Here is a 26,843-nt window from a genome sequence, read left to right as displayed (position 1 = left end):
GTTGTAATACATAAATTGTGATGCAGCGTCAGCTGTAAATTGATGAAGACCACTGTTATTTCTTGTTTAGATCTTGTTGACCAACGGCTTGGCTCGCTCTAAACCATCTCTGTCCAAAGGCACTTTAACGGCTATCTTTACTCTGTCACTAAGGTGAGGGGACGTGCAGTTGATTGAAGTCGGAAAATACAAAGACGCATTATTGATACTGGTTCTGCTTGTGTTGTTTTTTATTTTGTTTTTATTTAGGCCGGTCATCGCCGCTCACTTCTCAGACAACCTGCTCAGATCATTCCTCCTTCACATCATGTCAGTTCCAGCTGTGGTTACACACCTCTGTGTGCTCACTCCAGAGGTACAAAGCCAGCTGTAAATATCATAAGTAACATACAACTTAATGATACAGTTTTTATGATGCCATCTCTCTCGTGACAGTGTATAGCATCAATCCAGACTCACAACCTTTTAAGGAAGTTCATCCTGTTTCTCAGCCGTGAGGAGCAGTGTTCTGATATTTGTGTGTGTTTAGAGGGAAGCCACACACTCTGCTTACTTGGTACAGTATTTGATCCACAACATTCTGCCGGAATCGTTCACAAGTGACACAATGATGCAATTTTTTTCCCTCTGTGTTAACGAAGGTAACTTGATTCACTTGGGCTTTCTTAATGAGCGAGTCATAGAGGAGGAGGCAAATCACTTTGTGAAGGACCTAACTGACATGCTGTCCTACTGCCAGAGATATGTGTCCCAAAAGAAGTCCAACCTCACCCACTGGCACCCAGTCCTGGGCTGGTTCTCCCAAACCGTAGACTATGGGTGAGTAAAAGAGATGCTACAGACATTGCATTGACAAATGTACAAGTACTGGTAAATATAAGTAGTGTGGGCTCTTGGAAGTACTTTGAATTTATTTACCATGTAATAATATTGGAAGTAGAATTAATCTGTTTCATGTATCTAACTTCATAGACATTCATAGCGTCATAAAACAAATCCTGTGCAAGTAACATTTTAGTACATTTAAAGTGCAAAATAAGTTATAATATTAACTATTGTGAATAGGGATGGGTACTGAATTCAGTACCTTTTATTAGTTCCAATCGTTCCAAAGTTTGTCAATACTACCTAGTACCGATTCACCGTGCCGTATTTCAATAACTTTGTTGCCCGTGACGTCATGTCTGGTTGCAGCCTCTGCACCTGCCAGGCACCAGAAACAAGCAGTCTAGCACTCAGCAGGACTGCCTCTAGGTAGTGTCACATTTTTCCATGTCAACAAAGCAAGAAAAAGACTTTCAAAATGTACAAGCTCGATGTTAATTTACATTGGATTTGCAATAGACATGCTACTGATTAACATTAGCGATTTTACATGCTGATTTCAAAACCTTAAACCTTGGTAATTAAAATTACAGCTAAGATGCACGTTACAATAAAACAGCGGGTGTGTAATAAGTACAATACTTAAAATTTTAACACTTTGTAGGGCTCAATAAAGAAAAGACTACTTCTTGGCTACTGCAGCCCACTGTAGCCTATACACTATTGTCATTTAACGATTTGTAATTGCAACTGCATGCAAAGTCTTCTATACAATTCAGTACATTACTTGCAAATGTGACAGAGAAGTGTAAGAAAACAAGATTACAGCTGGACAACACAGCTCAGTGTTAGATGTGAAATAAAAACATGGGCTTTAATATTAAACAATTAACATTTATTAACAGAAAAGTACCAAAAATTGGTGCTGTGGAGTACAGGTTTAAATTCCCAGGTGCCGGCAGTTGGTATTTTATTGATTCAAATGTGTAAGATAGCCATCACAAATTGTGAATTACACCAAATTCTTTTTATATTGTTGTCATTGGAATTTTATTTGGCCTATCATTTAAAAGGGTGTACACACAAAATACAAAGAAGTACTACTGAATGGAAGGCGAGGCTTCCACAGAGCTAGTTTATAAATTTGTTTGGACAAATCGGGTTTCTAAATTTTGGACCATCCCATCCATCCATCCATTTTCTACCGCTTGTCCCTTTTGGGGTCGCGGGGGGTGCTGTAGCCTATCTCAGCTGCATTCGGGCATATTTTCTTTAAAATAATTTGGAAAAATGCAAACTGATTCATTTATTCCTTAAAATTATAAACCAAATTCTTTATGGACTTATCTGGACTTAGCGGTGTAAAACTGCACCGTATCATACTGAGAGATTTTCCCGTTAATGTAGGAAAATAAAGCCAGATGTTACACCTAAGTAGGTTTACTATAAAATGTAGGTTATTTTACATGTAACATGTCAATTACAAAATCCTTATTATTATATTTGTCAAGAATTTTTAAAATTCAGCTCATGCATTAGTGCTGGTGTACTTAATGTTGTGGCCAGTATGTTTCTGACTTTCTTTTAAACTACATGAACTTTTCTGTTTACTTGTTTGCTTTCCCCTTGTTGTTGTAGTCTGAACGAATCAATGCCACTGGTCACCAAGCAGCTGCAGTATCTCTGGGGCGTTCCTGTCATTCGGACTCTTTTCAGCGACGTTCTCTCTAAGAAGTTGGAGAGTCAGGAGACCACTCCTTCGCCTCCGCAACCAAGCACTTCGCAAAACAACCTGCCAGTTAAAAGTAGGTGCTGAATTAAAATCTCAATCGTACGTACAGTGTATGCTGTTTATTGGTCGTGAGAAGTAGCAGTGGTGCGATTCTACTTTTTCATGTCTGATACATACATAGCTTTTAATAGTTTTAAGCAGCAGACCGCAGCGCGATTCAAAATACAAGTGAATAAATTCTACACTTTTTGAAGGTACACAGAGAAATGTACAGTGCATCCAGAAAATGTTCACAGCGCTTCACTTATTCCAAAATGGAATAAAATCATTTTTGTCTCCAAATTTCTACAGACACTACCCCATATTGACGATGTGAACGTTTTTTTTTTTACATTGAGCAAATGTATTACAAATTAAAAAACAAAAAAGCACTTATACATAAGTATTCACAGCCTTTGTTCAATACTTTGTTGATGCACCTTTGGCAGCAATTACAGCCTCAAGTCTTTTTGAATATGATGCCACAAGCTTGGCACACCTATCTTTGGGCACTTTTGCCCATTCCTCTTTGCAGCACCTCTCAAGCTCTCTCAAATTGCATGTGAAGCGTTGGTTTTCATCCAAGGAGCTTTATTTGTCATACCTGTACACATTTGCAAATATACGGTAGGATGTCTGTGTACATTGCTTCATTCATCTTTCCCTCTATCCTAACTAGTCTCCTAATTCCTGCCGCTGAAAAACATTCCCATAGCATAATGCTGCTACCACCATGCTTCACTAAAGGGATGGTATTGGCCTGGTGTTGAGCGGTGCCTGGTTTCCTCCAAACATGACGCCTAGCATTCTTGTCAAAAAGTTTGCTCTTTGTCTCATCAGACAAAATAATATTGTTTCTCATGGTCTGTGGTGACTTGTTCAGTGTATACCCTGCCTTCCGCCTGAGAACAGCTGGGATAGGCTCCTACTCCTTGGTGACCCCGAGAGTGACAAGTGGTAGAAATAGATGGATGGATAATCTGAGAGTCTTTCAAGTGCATTTTGGCAAACTTTGTTACTAAGAAATGGCTTCCGTTTGGCTACTATACCATACAGGCCTGATTTGAGGATTTCTGCAGAGATGGTTGTCCTTTTGGAAGGATCTCCTCTCTCTGCAGAGGAATGCTCTAGCTCTGACAGAGTGACCATCCCTGACTAGACTATGATGAATGCAGCAATATACAGAGACATCCTGGATGAAAACCAACACTTCCCATCCAACATGAGGGCACTTGAGAGGTGCTGCAAAGAGGAATGGGCAAAACTGCCTAAAGATAGGTGTGCCAAGCTTGTGGCATCGTATTCAAAAAGACTTGAGGCTATAATTGCTGCCAAAGGTTCATCAACAAAGTATTGAGCAAAGGCTTAAGTACTTGTGATTTTTTTGTTTTTTATTTTTAATAAATTTGCACTTCTAAAAAAAAAAGTTTATTATATGGTGTTTGTCTGTAGAATTTTGAGGACAAAAATGAATTTATTCCATTTTCGAAAAGGCTGTAACATAACAAAATGTGGAAAAGTTGAAGCGCTGGGAATATTTCCTAATGCACTGTAGTTGCAGCGCATGCCATGGAGGGCATGCTGGGTCGCATTGTCTGCAACTCAAACTCTAACTTTAAAAATGTTGTTTGGATAGGGATTTAACAATTCTGGTATCAGTATTGATCCCTGGGGTACGCAGCAAGATATAGTTACAGCTGTAGACGTCTGTGTTGGCCTGGCATTACGTATTGCTTCCTGTTGGTTAAGTAGCTTCTTACCCAGTTCAGAACAAACCCTCTGATGGCTTAGGACCAGATAATGGTAAAAAGTCATTCACCATTACTACGTATTGTCCGTACCGTAACGCTTTTGCAAATGCATCAGAAATCAAATATTTGATGTTGAAATGTCCAATATTGCTATTGCCACTTGAGAAACTCATAAATTGCTCTCCACACAGCTGAGATGACGGCGCTACGCTTATTGACCTAAGCTCCCGCAACTGTGTTAGCTAACAACTGTGCTACAATGTGTTGCAAAGTTTACAGTGTGTCGCGCAACGTTGAGCATTTACACGGCAGTTTAGGCTTTTTAAATCATCAATATTGGAGAATCCCTCGTTGAAAGTAATTAGTGCACTGTACTTTACAGGCCTCTTCAAGCGAGCGTTTCAGAAGTCCGCTTCTGTACGAAACATCTTGAAGCCAGTAGGTGGAAAGCGAGTAGATTCTGCTGAAGTACAGAAAGTGTGCAGCATCTGTGTGCTCTACCAGACTGCTCTGTCCACTTTGACACAAATACGCCTGCAGATACTCACCGGTGAGTGCACAGGACTGTAAACATCATGCTAAAATATTTGTGGACGACTACAGAAAGGACAGTCATCATGTTGTTTCCTGCCTGCAGGTCTGACGCACCTTGATGATCTACTGCCCAAGTTGTGGGCTTTTATCTGCGAGCTTGGTCCTCAGGGAGGCCTCAAACTCTTCATGGAATGTCTTAACAACGACACTGAAGAGTCCAAGCAACTCCTGGCTATGCTCATGCTGTTCTGCGACTGTTCACGGCACCTCATCACGTATTATTTATTATAATTTCCTTTATTCAATTGTTGTACATTGCAAATGTTTACATGTTGCTGTGTTTTAGAATCCTGGATGACATTGAAGTTTATGAAGAACAGACCTCCTTCAAGATAGAGGAGCTCCTCACTATCTCCTCTTTTCTGAACACATTTGTGTACAAAATGATTTGGGATGGTATCTTAGGTGAGCGGTCCTTCTTTAGATTGTTAGTTACATGTTTAGTTAAAACGATGTCATGACGATAAAAAAGATAGGTACACCTCCACAAACTGATTACATTACAACAAATATGTTGTAAAGAAAGTACATTATCCACACATGAAATCCACCTACATGTAGGAATCTAATTAAATTGTCAAAGTATGGAATAAACTGTAAAAAAGCAATACAAACATACAGAATAAATGTTTGTGGCTCTTATGCTGTTCGCTCAATGCTAATAACATTTGCATCACAATCTTTAAAAAAAAATATTTTTATTGAGCATTGATTATTTTGGATACTGAAATAAATTTTTTTTGATTCTTATCCAAATCGCAATTTATTCTGATTCATGATAAAAAAAAATGGATAAAAAAAAGAAAAAACATAATTTTTTTAATATTACAACTTTTTTGGGGGGGGTTTTACGACTCAATTCTTTAAAAATATGGTTTTTAGCTTAGCGGCTTACTCGCTGCATGTGGACGTCATATGTCAGGAGCCAAGAATAACATTTGTAATCTGTTTTAAAAATGTTTTATTATCATTTTTATACAAAAAAACTTTATACTATACTGAAAAACTTGCGAAAATCAATTTGATTCAAGAATACATTTTGAATCAAATCGTCACCCCAAAAATTGGAATCAAATCGAATTATGAGTTGTTCACATCCCTATTGATTATGCAAACATGTATAAATGCAACCATACATACATACAGTTGTGGTCAAAAGTTTACATACACTTGTAAAGAACATAATGTTATTGCTGTCTTGAGTTTCCAATAATTTCTACAACTCTTATTTTTTTGTGATAGAGTGTTTGGAGCACATACTTGTTGGTTACAAAAAACATTCATGAAGTTTGGTTCTTTTCTGAATTTATTATGGGTCTACTGAAAATGTGACCAAATCTGCTGGGTCAAAAGTATACATACATCAATGTTAATATTTGTTAGATGTCCCTTGGCAAGTTTCACTGCAATAAGGCACTTTTGGTAGCCATCCACAAGCTTCTGGCAAGCTTCTGGTTGAATTTTTGACCACTCCTCTTGACAAAATTGGTGCAGTTCAGCTAACTTTGTTGGTTATCTGACATTGACTTGTTTTTTCAGCATTGTCCATATGTTCTCAATGGGGTTTAAGTCAGGACTTTGGGAAAGCCATTCTAAAACCTTAATTGTAGCCTGATTTAGCTATTTCTTTACCACTTTTGAAGTGTGTTTGGGGTCATTGTCCTGTTGGAACACCCAACTGCGCCCAAGACCCAACCTCTGGGCTGATGATTTCAGGTTGTCCTGAAGAATTTGGAGGTAATCCTCCTTTTTCATTTCTATTTACTCTCTGTAAAGCACCAGTTCCACTGGCAGCAAAACAGGCCCAGAGCATAATACTACCACCACCATGCTTGACGGTAGGAATGGTGTTCCTGTGATTAAAGGCCTCACCTTTTCTCCTCCAAACATATTGCTGGGTGTTGTGGCCAAACAGCTCAATTTTTGTTTCATCTGACCACAGAACGTTTTTCCAAAAGGTCTTTGTCAATGTGATGTCAGATGAAACAAAAATGTAGCTGTTTGGCCACAATACCCAGCAATATGTTTAGAGGAGAAAAGGTGAGGCCTTTAATCCCAGGAACACCACACCTACCGTCAAGCATGGTGGTGGTAGTATTATGCTCTGGGCCTATTTTGCTGCCAATGGAACTGGTGCTTTACACAGAGTAAATGGGACAATGAAAAAGGAGGATTACCTCCAAATTCTTCAGGACAACCTAAAATCATCAGCCCGGAGGTTGGGTCTTGGGCGCAGTTGGGTGTTCCAACAGGACAATGACCCCAAACACATGTCAAAAGTGGTAAAGGAATGGCTAAGTCAGAAGAATGAAGGTTTTAGAATGGCCTTCCCAAAGTCCTGACTTAAACGTGTGGACAATGCTGAAGAAACAAGTCCATGTCAGAAAACCAACAAATTTAGCTGAACTGCACCAATTTTGTCGAGGAGTGGTCAAAAATTCAACCAGAAGCTTGCCAGAAGCTTGTGGATGGCTACCAAAAACGCCTTATTGCAGTAAAACTTGCCAAGGAACATGTAACCATATATTAACATTGCTGTATGTATACTTTTGACCCAGCAGATTTGGTCACATTTTCAGTAGGCCCATAATAAATTCATAAAAGAACCAAACTTCATGAATGTTTTTTGTGACAAACAAGTATGTGCTCCAATCTCTTAATCACAAAAAATAAGAGTTGTAGAAATTATTGGAAACTCAAGACAGCCATGACATTATGTCCTTCACAAGTGTATGTAATCTTTTGGCCACGAGTGTATATCATATACAGTATATAGACCGCACATACAAACAAGGGAAAAAAAGTTTGTTTTTCTTAGAATGTGGTATTAATTTTTTTTTAGCAATTAAAAAAAAAAAAGTTGTAACTATTTTTGTAAAACTGCAACTGCATAAAGCAAAATATTTCAAACTAATCTTGAAAATGTGCATAACAAATGTTTGCCTCTTACACAAATGAACAAAACTGCAAAACTAAGTACACAAAGGAAAGTACATTAATATACACATGCAGTGCACATACATGTAGAAACTATGTAAAATCGACAATACTATTTGGTATAAACTGAAAAAAGAAATACAAACATGCAGGATAAATGTTTGGCTCTTCATGTCGCTAGATCAATGCTAATATAAAATGAATTACCCCATTAACAGGCTAACAAAAATACCATCACAATCTTTTCTTTAATATATATTTTTTTTATTGCGCACTGATTATGCAAGCATGTATACATACAAACATATACAGTACATACAGTAAACACACATCATGTACATAGAAGGGAAGGCATAAAACAAAAAAAACAATGCTCCATTAAAAAAAACATCTTTAGAACATTTTGGCAGAGCTGTAATATTATAAAACTACAACTTCATAAAGTTACATGTTTCAAACTAAATCTTTGACTGTTATATTTCCTAATGTTATTTTACAGCAGTTGCTGGCCTCCCACACAAATGAGCAAAACTTTCTCTCTTGTGTGTCAAATAGAGAACGCAAAGGGGGAGAAACTGGAACTATTCCACAGTGTTCACGGTTGGTTGATGGTGCTTTATGAACGTGACTGCAGGCGAAAATTTACCCCAGATGACCACTGGTTACGCAAGTGAATACAAACAAGAGAATATCTCTCTTCGTCTGAAACATATCAGGGATTAATTTTGAGATGATAATCTTTTGCTTATCTTCCATCTGTTGCATCCAGGGACTTAAAACCCAGCTTGTTGTTTCAAGAGCTTGAGAAAGGCAAGAAGAGAGCCCAGCTGCTACTGCAATACATTCCGCACGTTATTCCTCATAAAAATGTGAGTTATTAGTATTTATGCAGTATTTATTTGCTGTGTTTCCATAAAAAGTAGTGTACCACCTTTCTAAATATATTAAAATAAACTTGCATTTCACCCAGATCTTGTAAGGTTAAGACAAATTCATAATCCTAACCATTGTTTTCCAAAACAATTTTGTAGGTATAAACCTACAAATTATGGGTTTCGCTACTTGATGCTAGCTAACATGCTAACATTTAGCATGCTAGCAATTGATTGATTGATTGAATTGATTGATTGAAACTTTATTAGTAGATTGCACAGTACAGTACATATTCCGTACAATTGACCACTAAATGGTAACACCCAAATACGTTTTTCAACTTGTTTAAGTCGGGGTCCACGTTAATCAATTCATGGTAAAAGCAAGATTGTCATTGTCGATGGAAAATATTTGCTGTAATTGAAATACAATGTGTAAATAAGATTTATAGAAAGCCTTTTTCAATTAAATATATAAAACTGTCATGAAATACAGTAATACTTCAACTTATGAGCTTATTCGGTTCTGTGACGGAGCTCTTAACTCAAAAGACTTGTATCTCAAATCAACATCTCCCCATTGAAATGCATTGAAATTAATTGACCCACAAACCCCAAAACATGACAATTTTAACATGTAACATGTTTAAAAAAACACACCGTTAAATAAAAACATATTGTACAAAAACAATAAAATAGAATGAACTCCCAACAACTACAGTATTTTTTTAATGAAGTAATGTAGTACTTATGTACAACATTTACCTTGGTGAGCGGACTTCTACGGTATCTCCTTCCAGCTGCTTCACTGTCAAACACATCTGCTGCGTTTGCATATTTTTGGATTAATGTTCGCTGTTCAGATATTATTTTAACATTCTTGGTTAGCGTTAGACTCAATTTGCCTTAGTATGGTGCAGAGTAGCAGTGATACGCTCAAATTACTACATGCTTGGTCATATTTTTAATGATTTTATTCTTTAATTCAATGAATATCATACAACACTGCTTCTCAGAGCTGTTCTTCACACTCACGTTCTTCCTTCGGATGTTTGGAAAAACAAAGTTATGTTGATCTATAGGTATAACCTAATGCTAGAGAGTCAGACCAGATGTTTTTGGCGGATCTTACAGGGTTCATCGTGACATTTGCTACGCCAACTAATGGTGGGGATGCTTGCAACTTAAATTTTTGCTTGCAACTACAAGCATAACAATTAGTCGAAAGACAGCGCTTATCTCAAAACACTGTGGAGTTGGGGCCCTCTTAAATTGAGGTACCACTGTATATTGTAAAGCCTGATTTTGAAATATATTAAAATGATCAGTTAGAATTGTATGGAATTTAAATTCTACGTCTATCCTATCAAATTTGTATCACAATTCTACTTGCTGTTTGCAACCTCAATTCAAATTTATAAAATTTAACTGGAATTTGGGAGACATTCTCAATTTGATTTGGAATTTTGCTCAAGACTGCTGCCTGAATTTTGTCATCAGGATGCATTGTTTATTTTAAAAACACAAGTGGGAAAGATGTATTTTTATTGGATCTGCACCAAACTTTAATTGCTTTTTTCTTTCTTGTCCCCTTTTCAAAGTTTGGTTAGATGGTTTTGCATAAATTAGAATTAAACTCAGAAGAGCACTTACCTCTGCCAGGACTTGCATATGTCTAATAACTAACATACAAATGCGAAAGAACATCTAATCCCAGAAAGACGGAATAAAAGACAAATCTTAATGATAAAAAAAAATCACATTTACAGGTGTTTGCTATTTTTGAAGGTGTTTGGTTTAGTCCTGTTGCAAATGTCAAGGCTTATTTTGTGCTATTCTAGTTTCTATTCCCTCACTTTCCACTTCTTGTCATTTCAGAGGGTGCTGCTGTTTAGGAACATTGTCACGAAAGAGAAAGAGAGCCTTGGGTTGGTCGAAACGAGCTCCGCTTCGCCGCATGTCACTCATATTACCATTCGTCGCTCACGCATGTTAGAGGTATGAACAGAAAAGTCTTATAGATGAAGGTGAAAATATGTCAGTGTTTCTCACAGTTTGGCAATATATTTCTGGCGGCGGGGGTGAGGCTAGAAGTGTGGTCGGGGTGCGGGGGGGGGTCTGTTTATATGACATCATCCAATAATTTGCATAATTGGCTATGATGCATGCATTTTTTAAAAAAAGGCTAAAGAATGAAGGCTGGGCGATATGGACCAAAACTCATATCCCGATATATTTTGGCTGAATACGGATATACGATATACATTGTGTAATTTTTTCTGGAAAGTGAATTTAGACAAAGTCAAAACCAAATATACTTGTCAAGTTGTTAAATACTTAACATGAGTAAATGTTTTGAAATTTTGAAGTTTCATGCATAGGTAAATGCACATAAAATATTAAAAAGCCTTGAAAATAATATAAAAATAGTATAACCTTCAATCTTCTTTGAAATAAACCTTTAGCTATACTAAAATCCTCAGCAAATAACAAAAACACAAAAGAACAAATAATAAATGAAAGTCCCTGGTTCAAGAAGACATTTTAAACATCCACAGCAACGCCAAAATAATTTACCTTTAACAATTGTGGTTTTTTTAGCTCATCACTTTTTCTCTTAAAAATTCTTTGTTATTTATGTAAGCCAGGAATCCCAGGCTTTCAACTGCAGCATGCTGTGTGGAAGGTGACAATATTGCCACTGCAGCTAAACACCCTTTCAGATTGCTTATGTATTCGTTATGGCAGTGATTCTTGAGCAAAGTAGTTGTGACTGGGAAGCTCATATGAAGAGTTGATTATTTCTGGCAGCTTTTTGAATCTGTTTTTTTTTATATTGTTGCAAGTAGGGACATATCTATTTACACAAAGTTTGTATTTTGGCAGAAATGTCTTCACCATCGTTTACAAGTGCATCCATCTCTCTCGCGTTGTTGATTTCATAGAATCACGTTAATTGCCACGCTGCTGTCATAAATGCGTGTTGCCCCGAGCGATGCCATTGCTTGAGACAAACGCCACACAGAGGAAAGAACATGAATATACACATAAAGTAGACATACAAACAGGAATTATGTTAAATTGACCATACAGTTTGGTATCAACAATACAATTGGGTATAAACTGAACAAAATCTATACAGGATAAAGGTTGGCTCTTATGCTGCTAGCTTAATGCTAACATACAATGGAAGGAATATAGCATTGCGATCATTTTAAACTTCTGCAAGCGTTTAACAGTTGAGATTTTAAAATAACAAAATGTATTAAAAAAACAGCAAATACATTTGTACTTACTCGCATATAGTCCCCAAACTCTGTGTAAACCAATGTTGCTGTTCACTTTACTTCTAGGCAAGTCATTCAGATTATATAACTACCGGTAATTGCTATACTATTAGTATATTACTAGTAACTAATATTAGGGGCAAGCGGTAGAAAATGCGCTCCCTTTTTGACACTCCTGCCGTGCCGTAGCTGGTGGAACTTGGCTGCAGTTCACTTGCTACTGATGAGCCATGAGCAAGCAGAAATGGATAAAGAAAAGGGCACATTATGGAAATATCAGGTTGAAAGCCATAGCAAGTTGTTCTCCCGACAAGAAATGACTATTTTTTTGCTGTGAGAAGAGGTGACATCCCTGCAGCAAACGCCTGCTGTGCGTGTCGTTCTAGAGGTGGGTGGTGATTCACTTCCGTGTTCAGATTACGGTTAAAGTGCAGTGATAACATAACATTTAGGTTGTTACTGGGACTGATTTAGTAAGTAAGATGACATAAAAGCTCAACAGAAATGAAAGACGGTCGGTAGGATGTTGATAGGAGACTTTTATTGCAAACAGTCGATCCGACATCAAAACATGTCAAGATACTTTCTCAAACCAATCACACACTTTTCTGGCTTCAAAATAAAAACGCTACACTATACATACGGTTTATCTACGTTAAGGGTTTTTCCTTAATGTACGGGCTTTTCCTTAATGTACAGGCTTCATAGTAGCCGCAACACCTAACAAAATAAAGTAATATAATGTATTGTAGCGTCCAGAAGAAAACAAACAAAGTCTGACGCTCTTTTTAGCTTTTATGACCAATTTTATGCTAACATCGGGCCCAGTTCCAGCAAATAGTTCCTCACTGAACAGACGTCTGTTTCCTTGTTTCACTCCTAGACACACAACACTTGTTCATTCTCTGCCAACATGGTGTGTTCAAAGACCGTGTTGCCCCTGTTGTTTTAATTTAATTGTTGTTTTACTTCACCTATGTTTTGTACAGCGCTTTGTGATTTTATCTGTGAAAAAGCGCTTTATAAATAGAATTTACTTACTTACTTAACATGAGAAAAATGACCACACATTAACACCAGCCATATGCACGGGGTCGTCTGGAGCGAAGGCAGCATGTCCGCGCTGTGGACATACTTTAATATATTCGAGATATACCCGCGGACAGCGATCTTCACAATTTAAGATGACACTGGCGGTTTTTAATGAGAGAATGACTCCCAGCAACGCGAAGGAAGTGTGCTTTTTGGCACGGCGCGACAGAATCTAAACAGTCTCTAAACACGAGTATAGTCGCCAATATCACCAAAAATAGATGCTAGATTTGTTGCTAGTCCTTTTTATTACAGAAAAAGTGACTAAAAGGATGGAGAAATCGCTAAAAAAAAAAATTCTCAACAATGTAAATTGTACAATAAGCGCAAAAATTTAAAAATTTAACAAAAAATATTATGTAAGAGAAATATATATGTTAATAATATACTTAATAATAACAGATTGGTTTTAAATGTATATTCACATCCGTTTTTAAAGAATATATGCATCATAGCAAATCAAGCGATGATGTCATATCGACCATGGCCCTAACCACGCCCCCACCGCCACAGGTATTTTGGCAATTTAGGGGAAACCCTGACATTAAAAAAATAAAAATGTCTTACATCACGATCATGCTTTGTCAGAGATGTTTTGTAATGTTATTCTGGGATATTTGCACCTAAATAAATGATAGTACATCAGTTTAGGGATATGGGGGCGTTCGGGGCGGGGCTATTTATATATATATATATATATATTCACAAACAAATAAATTAATGTTTGGGAAGCACTGTATGTGCGGTTCCCAATAACGCTTATGTCCTGTTTTTAGGATGGATACGATCAGCTCCGCCGCTTACCTGTGAATTCAATGAAAGGCGTCATTCGAGTGAAGTTTGTGAACGACCTGGGAGTGGACGAAGCTGGTATCGACCAGGACGGTGTCTTTAAAGAGTTTCTAGAAGAGATCATTAAGAAAGTTTTTAACCCTGCTCTTAACCTCTTCAAGGTAACACATTTGTTATTTCTTTCAAACCGTCTCACTATTTACAGTATTTTTGTAATGATTCCTTTTTTCTCATCCTCTTTAGACCACAAGTGGAAATGAAAGGCTGTACCCTTCGCCTACTTCCTACATCCATGAGAATCATCTGCAGCTCTTTGAATTTGTTGGGAAGATGTTGGGGAAAGCCATATATGAGGTACGTTATGTCAAAATTACAGAATGCTCCTGTGGATTTGCGCTCACTTTAAAAGATTGTGCAACATTGGGATCTTGTGTGTTTAGGGTATTGTGGTGGACGTCCCTTTTGCCTCCTTCTTCCTCAGTCAAGTATTGGGTCACCACCACAGCACTTTTTATAGCTCCATTGATGAGCTGCCCTCGCTGGACTCTGAGTTTTACAAGAATCTCACCTCCATTAAGGTTGATAAACCTCCTTCCATGTTCTTTTTATTTGTCTCTGCTGTATTGTTTATATTTGTATGTATGTTTTACAGCGCTATGATGGAGACGTAGGGGATCTGGGACTCACTTTATCTTATGATGAAGATGTTATGGGTCAGGTAAGAAGGGAAATACAGACTTGGAAATACATTATAATCTCTCAGGCCAAACACAATCCGTTCCTGGGTTCAATTACTCCCACAGGAAATAACGGGGAGAGGAGTAATTTATTCCAGAGTCAAACAGTCTCTGTCATAAAACTTTTATTAACGCAATAAGCTAAGTTTTAAGGAACATTTTGACACATTTGACAAGTGCAATTTAATGTTTCCCCTTTCTCGGGGTGCTGGACTTATTCCAGCCTCCTGGGCGCATAAAAATAAAAGTACTTAAGTCGATGGGAGCGTGGCCGGTTTTTGCTATGGGTAATGTGGGTGGCCGCCCAGGGCGCACACACAAAAACAAGTTCAAAACAAAATTTGCCATTTTTGTAGACTATGCCGCCGCTCATTTCCATTAATAGCCTTTTTTATATAGAGGCACATTTGCTCCAAGGTAAGGGCGTCAATTTGCTGACCTGTCTTTCTAAAACGGACGCATTATATTCCTCCATTTCCAAAATGGTGCTGGTCGTTAACACTTTCGCCCATCTCACCCACGGGCCGGCACATTTCCGCCCAGGTTTTATAAAGAACTCAAGGCAGAAATAAGTGTACCCTTCGAGGCGGAAAATCGGTGGACCAAAATGTTTATGCCAGTTGGAAACGGTGAAAAACACGGGTTAAACAATCTGCGACAGTCTGAGTTCTTAATCCATATTATGTTATGTATCTGCTGTTTCTGTATGTACAAAACTGGTGTTATCATAACTGGAACTGTTCAGATATTGTTATGATGATGCAAAACAAAAGTCATATATAAAATACAAAATAGTTTACTACAGGAATCTTGTGTTATGCTCCATAGAGTATTTTTTTGTTTGTAAGCTTTTACATGGGTTTTTCAAGCATGGTTATTTGATCACTGTATTTTATTTACATTTCATGTATTTATCTTATTTTTTCTCTGTTCTTTTTACATTTTAAGATTATGTAATAAAATAATACAAATAATATATAATAAAATATAATGTTATGTTGGGTTAAGTCTTTTTTGTGGTTGGGGATGGAATGGAATGGTTCGTTCAGGGCGTAAATCTTGCCAGGACTGCTTCTGGATGGGAGAATACGCGGAAGGCCAGATGACAAGGAAACTTCCACATACAAAGGTTGCTCCACACGGAGTGTGCATCTTGGAGGAAGGCGCCCCATGACAGACTTAGGTTAAGGGACAAAATACTGCGCAGCCAGAATCTGCGCAATTACGCAGTTTTTTTTCACTTAAGCTCATGGGAGAATAGGGCTCTTGATGCATGAGTCTCCATCCAATTAGCACCGAAATTAGGCACCAGCAGCGTCTTCTTTGTTTACAACCGTTTATGTCAGAAAATATTGGTCAATTACTGTGTTCTTAAACACCTCTCCCAAAATAAATGACTGTGTGTTTCCATATAGCTAGTTTGTCATGAGCTGATACCCGGAGGAAAGACCATGCAAGTCACCAATGAAAACAAGTATGTTAATCCAAGTTTCTAAAATGTGAAGAACTTGTTTTGTTGACATTTGTTTGATTCCTTCTCTCCGAAGGATCAGCTACATCCACCTCATGGCTCACTTCCGGATGCACACACAGATTAAGGAGCAAACTGCGGCTTTCATCAGGGGCTTTCGTAGTATCATTAACCCAGAATGGCTGCACATGTTTTCTACACCCGAGGTCCAGCGTCTTGTCTCAGGAGACAATGCTGAGATTGACTTGGACGACCTTAAGTATGTGTCTCGGCTATCCTGTCCCTCATTTTTTAAAGCGATATCCTCAACCTATATGTCGGAAAGTTTTGAATGATAGGCTTTGCTTTAGTTTCTTTGTATGTAAATAGTGGAACTTAAGTTGTCTTGCTGTGTGTGTACATTTAGGAAGCACACAGTCTATTATGGAGGTTTTCACAGCAGCCATCGTGTCATCATCTGGCTGTGGGACATTCTGTCCAGTGACTTTACTGCTGAGGAGAGGGCAATGTTCCTTAAAGTAGGCTCTTCTCTTTTTCCAACTTTTTAAAAAATGTATTTATTTTTTGCACGCTTTTAACTTATCCGATTTCACAGTTTGTCACCAGCTGCTCAAGACCTCCTCTCCTAGGGTTTGCCTACCTCAAGCCACCTTTTTCAATACGTTGTGTGGAAGTGTCAGACGATCAGGTAAGACTGATGCTTAATGCTCCAAAAACTACAGTACTCTCACATACTGTCTGATGTGCTGTGATTTAGGATATGTTAAAATTCAATTGTTTTTCCTCATAAATAAATTAAAGCACCGTAGTACCTCAACTTACAAGCTTAATTGGTTCTGTGACAGAGCTCTTAACTCAAAACACTTGTATCTCAAATCAATGTCGCCAATTGAAATCAATTTAATTGGTGCCTTGCTCCCCCAATACAGCACAATTTGAACACGTAACATACCTTTTAAAATAAAAACAAACTTTCAGATAATAAATATTGTAGAAATAAAATAGAATGTACTACTAACAACTACAGTAGTTATGAACGAATGATGAAGTACCGGTAATGTAATAATAATGTAAAACATTTACCTTAGAGAGTAGACTTCTACGGTATCTCCTTACAGTGCTTCTTTGTCAAACACACCATCAGCAGCTTCTTAATATTTTCATGTATAAATGTCTGCTGTTAAGATACTATCTTATTATTCTTGGCTGGTGATCGATGCATTCTCCTTCAGTATGTTGCAGGCTAGCAACGATGCGCTGGAACTGCTTCACCAAGTCGACTATGCGCTCGGTCATGTTTTTGATGATTTCTTTCTATAATTCAATGAATATCATCCGCATCTTCTCAGCACTGTCCTTCACACTCACTCTCTTTCTTCCCTTGGTTGGAAAAACAAAGTTATGCAATTTCTATCTGTAAGGATAGGTTAGGATAGGTCTTTATTGTCATTGCACAAGTACAACAAAACTTTGTTAGTAAGCTAATGCTGGCGAGTAAGACCAGATGTTTTGGGCGGATATAATTGGGTTCACTGTGACAGTCGCTATACCAACTAACGGCTGAGATGCTTGTGACTCAAATTTTTACTTGCAACTTAAAACATAACAATTAGTTGAGGGACAGCTCTTATCTCAAAACACTATTATCACGGCTTGTTCGAACGTGAGCACTCTCACGGTGGCCACCGACTCTCTGCAGAGATTATTTGTTTGATGAACACTTTCAGGATGTAAAGTTTCTGTGTCATAAACAATTTGAGGATACACTCTAGTTGTCTACAATAGAGATGAGATGTTTGCGAATGAATCGAGTCTTTTGAAAGTCTATATAAAGTGAATGACGAAAACTGATTAGCATTTGCGAGGCCGTTCGTTTGGGAGCCGTTTTTTAATGAATTGCCCACACTGCATGTGTGTGCCATGTGACTGGAAAAATGGAAGAAAATGAGTCATAAAAAACGTTGCATTATTCAGATGAACTTTTCTGGTTCATCGTTTTGTTGTGGATATGTAAAATAGTTCAAGCGTACACAAACCAGGTAGGGTAATACAATTTTGTATTTACATTTTCATCATGTTCTACTTTTTATTCTCGTTTCATTTATACGTTTTATTTACAGTACAGGCCAAAAGTTTGGACACACCTTCTAATTCACAACACAACTGATGGTCCCAACCCCATTGATAAAGCAAGAAATTCCACTAATCAACCCCGATAAGGCACACCTGTGAAGTGAAAACCATTTCAGGTGACTACCTCTTGAAGCTCATCGAGAGAATGCCAAGAGTGTGCAAAGCAGTAATCAGAGCAAAGGGTGGCTATTTAGAAGAAACTAGAATATAAAACATGTTTTCAGTTATTTCACCTTTTTTTGTTAAGTACATAACTCCACATGTGTTCATTCATAGTTTTGATGCCTTCAGTGACAATCTACAATGTAAATAGTCATGAAAATAAAGAAAAGACATTGAATGAGAAGGTGTGTCCAAACTTTTGGCCTGTACTGTACATATATACATTTAATTCTCACTTATTATATGTGCATTTTTTTTAATGTATTGTTAAAAAAATCCCTTTTTAGGTGAGGTAAAATTTTAAAAATAATGATGTCCCTTTCGTAGCACTGGAAAATGACACCACCACCGTGTGGAATGTAAATTACAATGAAAATACAAGAAAAATATAACTAAAGTCAATATTTCTGCATGATTCTCACCAGTAGAGTGATATTGGTTGAAATTAAAACTATTCTGATCCACATATTATATTATAACTTCTACCAGTGATTGTTTCCTTGATTAAAAAAAACAACTCTAATAACAAGCCAGTTTTTTGAACGCCTCTTTGAAAGAAACCGTTCCTCAAGATCCATAAATCCTATCTCTACTCTACGACCATACATTGCGGTTTTAAATTCACTTCCAAAGGTTGCAATGATGGTGTAATATTTATTTGTATTTTTCTACTGAAGTACAGTAATCCCTCGTTTGTTTTTATTATAACTGTGATTTCTAAAAAGTATCAATTATTCATCAAAAATCTAATATTTTCAAAGCTAGAGCATAAAAAACTGTTGTTCTACCTTTTAAATAACATTTTCAACATCATGAGAGACCTAGACATGAAATAACACCCTTTTAGACACTTTTACACTTAAAACAAAACAAAACATGTGTTTATTGAAATTTTTTGACAGTTAACAGAAAAACAATACAAGAGAAATCAGATGTTCTTTTTCTCCCCACCCCCCAAAAAATACATATATATATCGTACTTGCCAACCCTCCCGGATTTTCCGGGAGACTCCCGAAATTCAGCGCCTCTCCCGAAAACCTCCCGGGACAAATTTCCTCCCGAAACTCTCCCGAAATTCAGGCGGAGCTGGAAGCCACGCCCCCTCCAGCTCCATGCGGACCTGAGTGACGTGTCGACAGCCTGTATTCACGTCCACTTTCCCACAATATAAACAGCATGCCTGCCCAAACACGTTATAACTGTAGAATGATCGAGGGCGAGTTCTTGGTTTCTTACGTGGGTTTATTGTTAGGCAGTTTCATTAACGTCCTCCCAGCGCGGTAACAACACACAACCACAGCAGTCATGTTTTATTCTACCGTAAAGCAGTTTGTCTGCCGTAAACAGCAATGTTGTTGTAATATATTGAGTTGGAGGCAATAACCAGGTGAGGTGATGAAGTACGTCTCTTTACTGTAGACTTCAGAACAGACTCACACACTTGATGTCAGGTGCGCAAGACCACGTAAATCGTTGGCTAACCAAAAAGTAACCCCAGTACGCTATAGCCAACATTCACCAGGAGATGGCAACAGACAAACATAGATCACTCTATTACATTACTCCCCTTTTAGGAATGTAGAAGTTACTGAAAATAAATAAACAACCCAACCAAAAAATGCAGCAGCTCAATTAAAAAACTGTACTTAAGCCACATTCTTTTTTCTTTTTTTTTTAGTACTGAACTCTTAACCCTCATTTGTAAACAATAGCATGCTTATTATACAAACAGTATTTGTACACCTTTAACACAGATTTTTATACTGTCTTCAGAGATTCAGTTTTTTTGGTGGTACTCGAAACCTTTCTGGGTACCTGCGAAAGGGTGTTCAGCATGGTTAGAAAAATAGTGACAGAGAATAGAACAAGGATGGACAATTCAACCCTTAACTCAACAATGAGTAGATGAGTGTTATGTGTGTGTATATGTGTAAATAAATGAACACTGAAATTCAAGTATTCAAGTATTTATTTTATTAATATATATATATATATGCATATATATATATATATATATATATATATATATGTATATATATATATATATGTATATATATATATATATATATATATATATATATATATATATATATATATATATATGTATATATATATATATATATATATATATATATATATATATATATATATGTATATATATATACAATAAATATATATATAGCTAGAATTCACTGAAAGTCAAGTATTTCCTATATATATATATATATATATACAGTCAAGAAAATAAGTATTTGAACACCCTGCTATTTTGCAAGTTCTCCCACTTAGAAATCATGGAGGGGTCTGAAATTTTCATGGCAGGTGCATGTCCACTGTATGAGAAATCTAAGATTTTTTAACAATTTATTTGTGTGATACAGCTGAAAATAAGTATTTGAACACCAACATTAATATTTGGTAGAGTAGCCTTTGTTTGCAATTACAGAGGTCAAACGTTTCCTGTAGTTCTTCACCAGGTTTGCACAGACTGCAGGAGGGATTTTGGCCCACTCCTCCACACAGATCTTCTCTAGATCAGTCAGGTTTCTGGGCTGTCGCTGAGTAACACAGACTTTCAGCTCCCTCCAAAGATTTTCAATTGGATTTAGGTCTGGAGACTGGCTAGGCCACTCCAGAACCTTGATATGGTTCTTACGAAGCCACTTCTTGGTTTTCCTTGCTGTGTGCTTTGGGTCATTGTCATGTTGGAAGATCCAGCCATGACTCATCTTCAATGATCTGACTGAGGGAAGGAGGTTTTTGGCCAAAATCTCACAATACATGGCTGCAGTCATCCTCTCCTTAATACAGTACAGTCATCCTGTCCCATGAGCAGAAAAACACCCCCAAAGCATGATGCTACCACCCCCATGCTTCACAGTAGGGATGGTGTTCTTGGGATGGTACGCATCATTCTTCTTCCTCCAAACACGCATAGTGGAATTATGACCAAAAAGGTCAATTTTGGTCTCATCTGTCCACAAAACTTTCTCCCATGACTCCTCTGGATCATCCAAATGGTCATTGGCAAACTTAAGACGGGCCTTAACATGTGCTGGTTTAAGCAGGGGAATCTTCCGTGCCATGCATGATTTCAAACCATGACGTCTTAGTGTATTAAAAAACAGTGACCATGGAAACAGTGGTCCCAGCTCTTTTCAGGTCATTGACTAAGTCCTGCCGTGTAGTCCTGGGCTGATTCCTCACCTTTCTTAGCATCATTGAGACCCCACGAGGTGATATCTTGCATGGGGCTCCACTCCGATTGAGATTGACCGTCATGTTTAGCTTCTTCCATTTTCTAATAATTGCTCCAACAGTGGACCTTTTTTCACCAAGCTGCTTGGCAATTTCTCCGTAGCCCTTTCCATCCTTGTGGAGTTGTACAATTTTGTCTCTGGTGTCTTTGGACAGCTCTTTGGTCTTAACCATGCTGAATGTTTGGGTCTTACTGATTGTATGGGGTGGACAGGTGTCTTTATGCAGGTAACGACCTCACACAGGTGCATCTGATTCAGGATTATACAGTGGAGTGGAGGAGGACTTTTAAAGGTGGACTAACAGGTCTTTGAGGGTCAGAATTTTAGCTGATGGACAGGTGTTCAAATACTTATTTTCAGCTGTATCACACGAAAAAATTGTTAAAAAATCATAGATTGTGATTTCTGGATTTTTCTTTTTAGGTTATCTCTCATACAGTGGACATGCACCTACCGTGAACATTTCAGACCCCTCCATGATTTCGAAGTGGGAGAACTTGCAAAATAGCAGGGTGTTCAAATACTTATTTTCTTGACTGTATATATATATATATATATAGGAAATACTTGACTTGGTGAATTCTAGCTGTAAATATACTCCTCCCCTCTTAGCCACGCCCCTAACCACGCCCCCACATCGACCACGCCCCCACATCGACCACGCCCCCGCCCCACCCCGACCACACCCCCCACCCCCCACCTCCCGAAATCGGACGTCTCAAGGTTGGCAAGTATGATATATATATGTCAAATAAGTACAGACAAATATTGATATAAAGCCACAGACAACTGCACTTCCGAATGGCCCCAACATGGTGCAGCAATACACAAAAGCAAACAAAAGACTCATAAATCATCCACAATTAAACCACGTCTCAATTGGGGCCAAATTGGAGATCAGTCTTCATTACATATTTTAAGAAAGCACCACATACTTCTTGAAATTTTACACAACAACCATTTAATGTCAGCCTAATTTTCACCAATTTAAGGAAATAAAAAAATATCTCTGATCCAGACCTTTACACTCTTTCCATGCAATATAATGCTGCCTGAGGCTGGGACAATCAGTGGCCTAAATACTGAAAAGCGTGATCTAGTGGCCAATACTACTGTAGGGTTGATATTTTCAGTTCATTCATTTTGCTTGAATTTAGAGCAAACATTTTATAGAATATGCTTTAAAACAGGGGTGGACACACTTTTTCTGCAGGCGAGCTACTTTTCAATTGACCAAGTCGGGGGGATCTACCTTATTCATATGTATAATTTATATTTATTTATTTAGGAAAAATACATTTGTGTTTAATGATAATACAAGCATGTTTAACACATATAGATTCCTTTCTTTCATGAAGACAAGAATATAAGTTGGTGTATTACCTGATTCTGATGACTTGCATTGATTAGAATCAGACAGTAGTGCTGATAACGTCCGCATTTTCAAACGGAGGAGAAAAAAAGTCCTCCTTTCTGTCTAATACCACATGAAAGTGGTTTGTTTTTGGCATCTTATTTGTCCAGCTTCCATACTCCTTTTTATACACTTTACAAGAAATACATTGGCGGCAACTGTGATGAGGTGGCGACTTGTCCAGGGTGTACCCCGCCTTCCGCCCGATTGTAGCTGAGATAGGCTCCAGCGCTCCCCGCGACCCCGAAGGAATTAAGCGGTAGAAAATGGATGGATGGACATTGGCGGCAAACTCCGTAGCTTGCTAGCTTGTGCACGCCAGCTTTCTGAGACTCCTATTTTGTTAGCGCAGGCAGGATGAAGCGGCGCTTTTATTGTGAAGATAGGAACTGTGAAGTCATTCATTAGAGTTTTGACGGCAGGTATGCGCGAGAGTCTGTTGAAATAAAAAGTGTTTCTCGCCTTCCTGTCGGTTATTTTTTCTTAATAATGAGCTCGCAGCAGCCAGCGTCATCTCACTAGACCCTCGGGTGCCGCGAATGTCAATCAAGTGATGAAAGTGACGTCTTGGTGAAGATTGATGATCGCTAATTTTTAGGTGTATTTTTTTAATGCCTGGCTGGTGATCAACTGACACACCCTCCGTGATCAACACGGTAGCTCGCGATCGACGTAATGAGCACCTATGGTTTAAAAAATCAGCGATGTGGTGAAATCGCAATGTTTAAAGCGTGTTCTGGCTGTAATTGAACTCTTAATTGATCATCATTATTATCATTTAGAGTTGTAGTCCATGTGCGGCTTTTTCGTGTGATCTCACTTCCGAGCTTGGTTCTTAAACTATGATTTCCCCGTTGCCAGGACACGGGGGATACCCTGGGTAGCGTCCTCAGAGGCTTCTTCACAATCCGCAAGAAGGAGCCTGGCGGCCGACTGCCCACTTCCTCTACGTGCTTCAACCTGCTCAAGCTGCCTAACTACAGCAAGAAGAGCATCTTGCGAGACAAGCTGCGCTACGCCATCAGTATGAACACCGGCTTTGAGCTCTCGTAAGGCTCGTCGGGGAAAAAGGACCCTGGGCACAGGATGGATATGCGGAGCGGCTCGACCCAGGTGAAAAGTTCTGCTCGCCGAGAACATCGACAAAGTAAAGGAGGAGTCATGAAGAACTACTCCTTTTTTTGTCTTATTTTAACACCTGCAGGATCTCCCTTAAAGTGAGAGGGATGCTGATTTTGCAGCACAATCACATTTTTGTCATCTCCATGTACTCCAAGGTAATATATGCGTAGTATTTAACTCCATAAAATCCATATTTATAGCGTCTCAGTTTCTCAGGCTTAACAGAATCTTTTCTTTTTTTTTTGTTCGATCTAACACTCCCACTTGAAGTGAACTGGAAAGCAATACAGAAACAATGCAAGAAGCCATTAGACACAAAGCGATGCATCGGTAAATACAATTTTTAGACTTTGGTATCCGTGCATCCTTGAGAGAATATCGAACAAGTCCTGAAGTGTTTTCCGCGGGGTAAATGTGATTTGTCCAAGTTGAAGACCCATCACCCGTCCTGTGTTGCTTACACTACGTCCCATTTCTAGGGAAAATGCTGTTGATCTTATTCAATTTCAAGACATTGATTTTAATATTTTACAAACATGCTTTGTACTTAAACATATGCTTTATTTGTGGTCAAGCACCAAACTCTCTGCACATAATTTTATTTTCTAAATGCAGTGCAAGCGCTTCACTTTTTTTTACACATTTTGTTATGTTACAGGCTTATTCCAAAATAGAATAAATTCACTTTTGTCCTCAAATTTCTACACACAATACCAAATAATAACAATGTATTTTTTTTTATTTTTTAAATGTATTAAAACAAAACAAAAATCACATGTATATAAGTATTCACAGCCTTTGCTCAATAATTTCTTGATGCACCTTTGGCAGAAATTACAGCGTCAAGTCTTTTTGAATACGATGCCATAAGCTTGACACACCTATCTTTGGGCAGTTTCGTCCATTCCTCTTTGCAGCACCTCTCAAGCTCCATCAGATTAAATGGGAAGCGTTTTTTTTCTTTCAGGATGTCTCTGTACATTACAGCATTCATCTTAGTCTAGTTAGGGAGGTGACCAAGAACCCGATGGTCACTCTGTCAGAGCTAGAGCATTCCTCTGTGGAGAGAAGAGAACCTTCCAGAAGGACAATCATCTCTGCAGCAATCCACCACTCAGGCCTGTATGGTATAGTGGCCAGATGGAAGCCATTTCTTAGTGAAAACTTTGCCAAAAGGCATCTAAAAGTCTCTCAGACCATGTGAAACAAAATTATCTGGTCTGATGAGACAAAGATTGAACTCTTTGGCGTGAATGCCAGGCGTCATGTTTGGAGGAAACCAGGCACCGCTCATCATCAGGCCAATACCATCCCTACATTGACGCATGGTGGTGGCAGCATCATGCTCTGGGGTTGTTTTTCAGCGGCAGGAACTGGGAGAATAGTCAAGATAGATGGAAAGATGAATACAGCTCTGACAGAGTGACCATCGAGTTCTTGGTCACCTCCCTGACTAGACTAAGATGAACGCAGCAATGTACAGAGACATCCTGGATGAAAACCAACTATTCCCATCCAACCTGATGGAGCTTGAGAGGTGCTGCAAAAAGGAATGGGTGAAACTGCCCAAAGAGAGGTGTGCCAAGCTTGTGGAATTGTATTCAAAAAGACTTGAGGCTGTAATTGCTTTCAAAGGTGCAACAACAAAGTATTGAGCAAATTCTGTGAAAACTTATGTACATGTGGAAAAAAAACTTTTCACATTGTCATTATGGTGTATTTTGAGGACAAAAATTAATTTATTCCATTTTGGAATAAGGCTGTAAAATAACACAATTTGGAAAAAATGAAGCACTGTAGGAGTCATGTCCAGCCCAGAAATGTGGATTGGGGTTTTCAACGTCATGCTAGTAAAACGCGAACCACACCTTTTAAATAACGCTGAGTGCCTCATGTGTCGTCATCCTCCCCTTGCTATCACATTTCAAGTGGAACCAATAATGTTTTGTCTGGGAAACAAGCCATAGAAGCGGGGGCTGGGCTTACTCTCAAAAAACAACAACAATCTACTCAAAACAACAACAAAGACAATGACAATGCTCCCTATGGACTTTCAAAGCCATGTAGTGAAGAGCGACCACTTTTAAACAAGCCTCCAATCATGATGTCATGGACTGGATTTTTGTTGGCTTTTTTGGGGGGGGTGGAAATGACGTAGAAACAGCTTCTCACGTTGGGGACTAAGTTTCATCTTAGTCAAGAACATACCTGAAATATTTCAGCTTTCGTTGATTTAAGGTTTTAAAAGCAAGCATAAAATAACTCAACCAAATCTGTCAATATGCAAAAAACAAAAAAAACATCTCCTGCCATGAATGAGTATAGATCATTTTGTCATTATGTATCGTCATACAGGTCAACACTAATATGTTTCTTACCAGCAATTTGAATAAAAAACTGCAACACTTCTGTACACAATTATAACTGGTTCACAAAAGTAGTGTGTGAATCGCTGTCCCCCAAGGTACATCAAATGTACCTGAGTGTAGCATTTTTGTACTTTTTACCAGGTTTCCCAGGTATTTTAATTGTATAAAAGCGGTACAATTGAGGATACCACCTAAGGCTGCAAGGATTAATCGATTACGAAAAAGCTATTATTTTCTGTTGCTTCGATTAATT

General features: G+C 38.1%; 2 protein-coding genes across 3 annotated transcripts in view; one reads left to right on the top strand and one right to left on the bottom strand.

The window, feature by feature from the left end:
- Positions 1-25,044, top strand: part of ube3b (ubiquitin protein ligase E3B) — a 30,449-nt gene extending 5,405 nt beyond the window's left edge. The window contains exons 8-27 of the mRNA XM_061986402.1: positions 71-153; positions 250-355; positions 436-556; positions 642-819; positions 2,464-2,630; positions 4,730-4,897; positions 4,985-5,156; positions 5,228-5,346; positions 8,434-8,548; positions 8,648-8,747; positions 10,629-10,748; positions 13,906-14,082; positions 14,165-14,275; positions 14,362-14,499; positions 14,574-14,639; positions 16,074-16,132; positions 16,206-16,388; positions 16,536-16,647; positions 16,725-16,817; positions 23,961-25,044. Of these exons, the coding sequence (XP_061842386.1) occupies positions 71-153; positions 250-355; positions 436-556; positions 642-819; positions 2,464-2,630; positions 4,730-4,897; positions 4,985-5,156; positions 5,228-5,346; positions 8,434-8,548; positions 8,648-8,747; positions 10,629-10,748; positions 13,906-14,082; positions 14,165-14,275; positions 14,362-14,499; positions 14,574-14,639; positions 16,074-16,132; positions 16,206-16,388; positions 16,536-16,647; positions 16,725-16,817; positions 23,961-24,152 (2,580 nt within the window). The 3' untranslated portion in view covers positions 24,153-25,044. The remainder of the gene's footprint in view (positions 1-70; positions 154-249; positions 356-435; positions 557-641; positions 820-2,463; positions 2,631-4,729; positions 4,898-4,984; positions 5,157-5,227; positions 5,347-8,433; positions 8,549-8,647; positions 8,748-10,628; positions 10,749-13,905; positions 14,083-14,164; positions 14,276-14,361; positions 14,500-14,573; positions 14,640-16,073; positions 16,133-16,205; positions 16,389-16,535; positions 16,648-16,724; positions 16,818-23,960) is intronic.
- mmab (metabolism of cobalamin associated B) overlaps positions 19,869-26,843 on the bottom strand; it is a 31,126-nt gene continuing 24,151 nt past the window's right edge. Inside the window, exon 11 of one of the 2 annotated variants that reach the window (XM_061986407.2) lies at positions 19,869-20,240. In XM_061986407.2, the coding sequence (XP_061842391.1) occupies positions 20,195-20,240 (46 nt within the window). In that variant the 3' untranslated portion in view covers positions 19,869-20,194. The remainder of the gene's footprint in view (positions 20,241-26,843) is intronic. The other variant, XM_061986408.2, reaches the window with a different exon arrangement.

Source organism: Nerophis lumbriciformis, linkage group LG12 (assembly GCF_033978685.3).
Source record: "Nerophis lumbriciformis linkage group LG12, RoL_Nlum_v2.1, whole genome shotgun sequence".
NCBI lineage: Eukaryota > Metazoa > Chordata > Actinopteri > Syngnathiformes > Syngnathidae > Nerophis > Nerophis lumbriciformis.
Note: the sequence above shows the minus strand (reverse complement) of the source record. Positions and strands in the feature narration are given on the sequence as shown.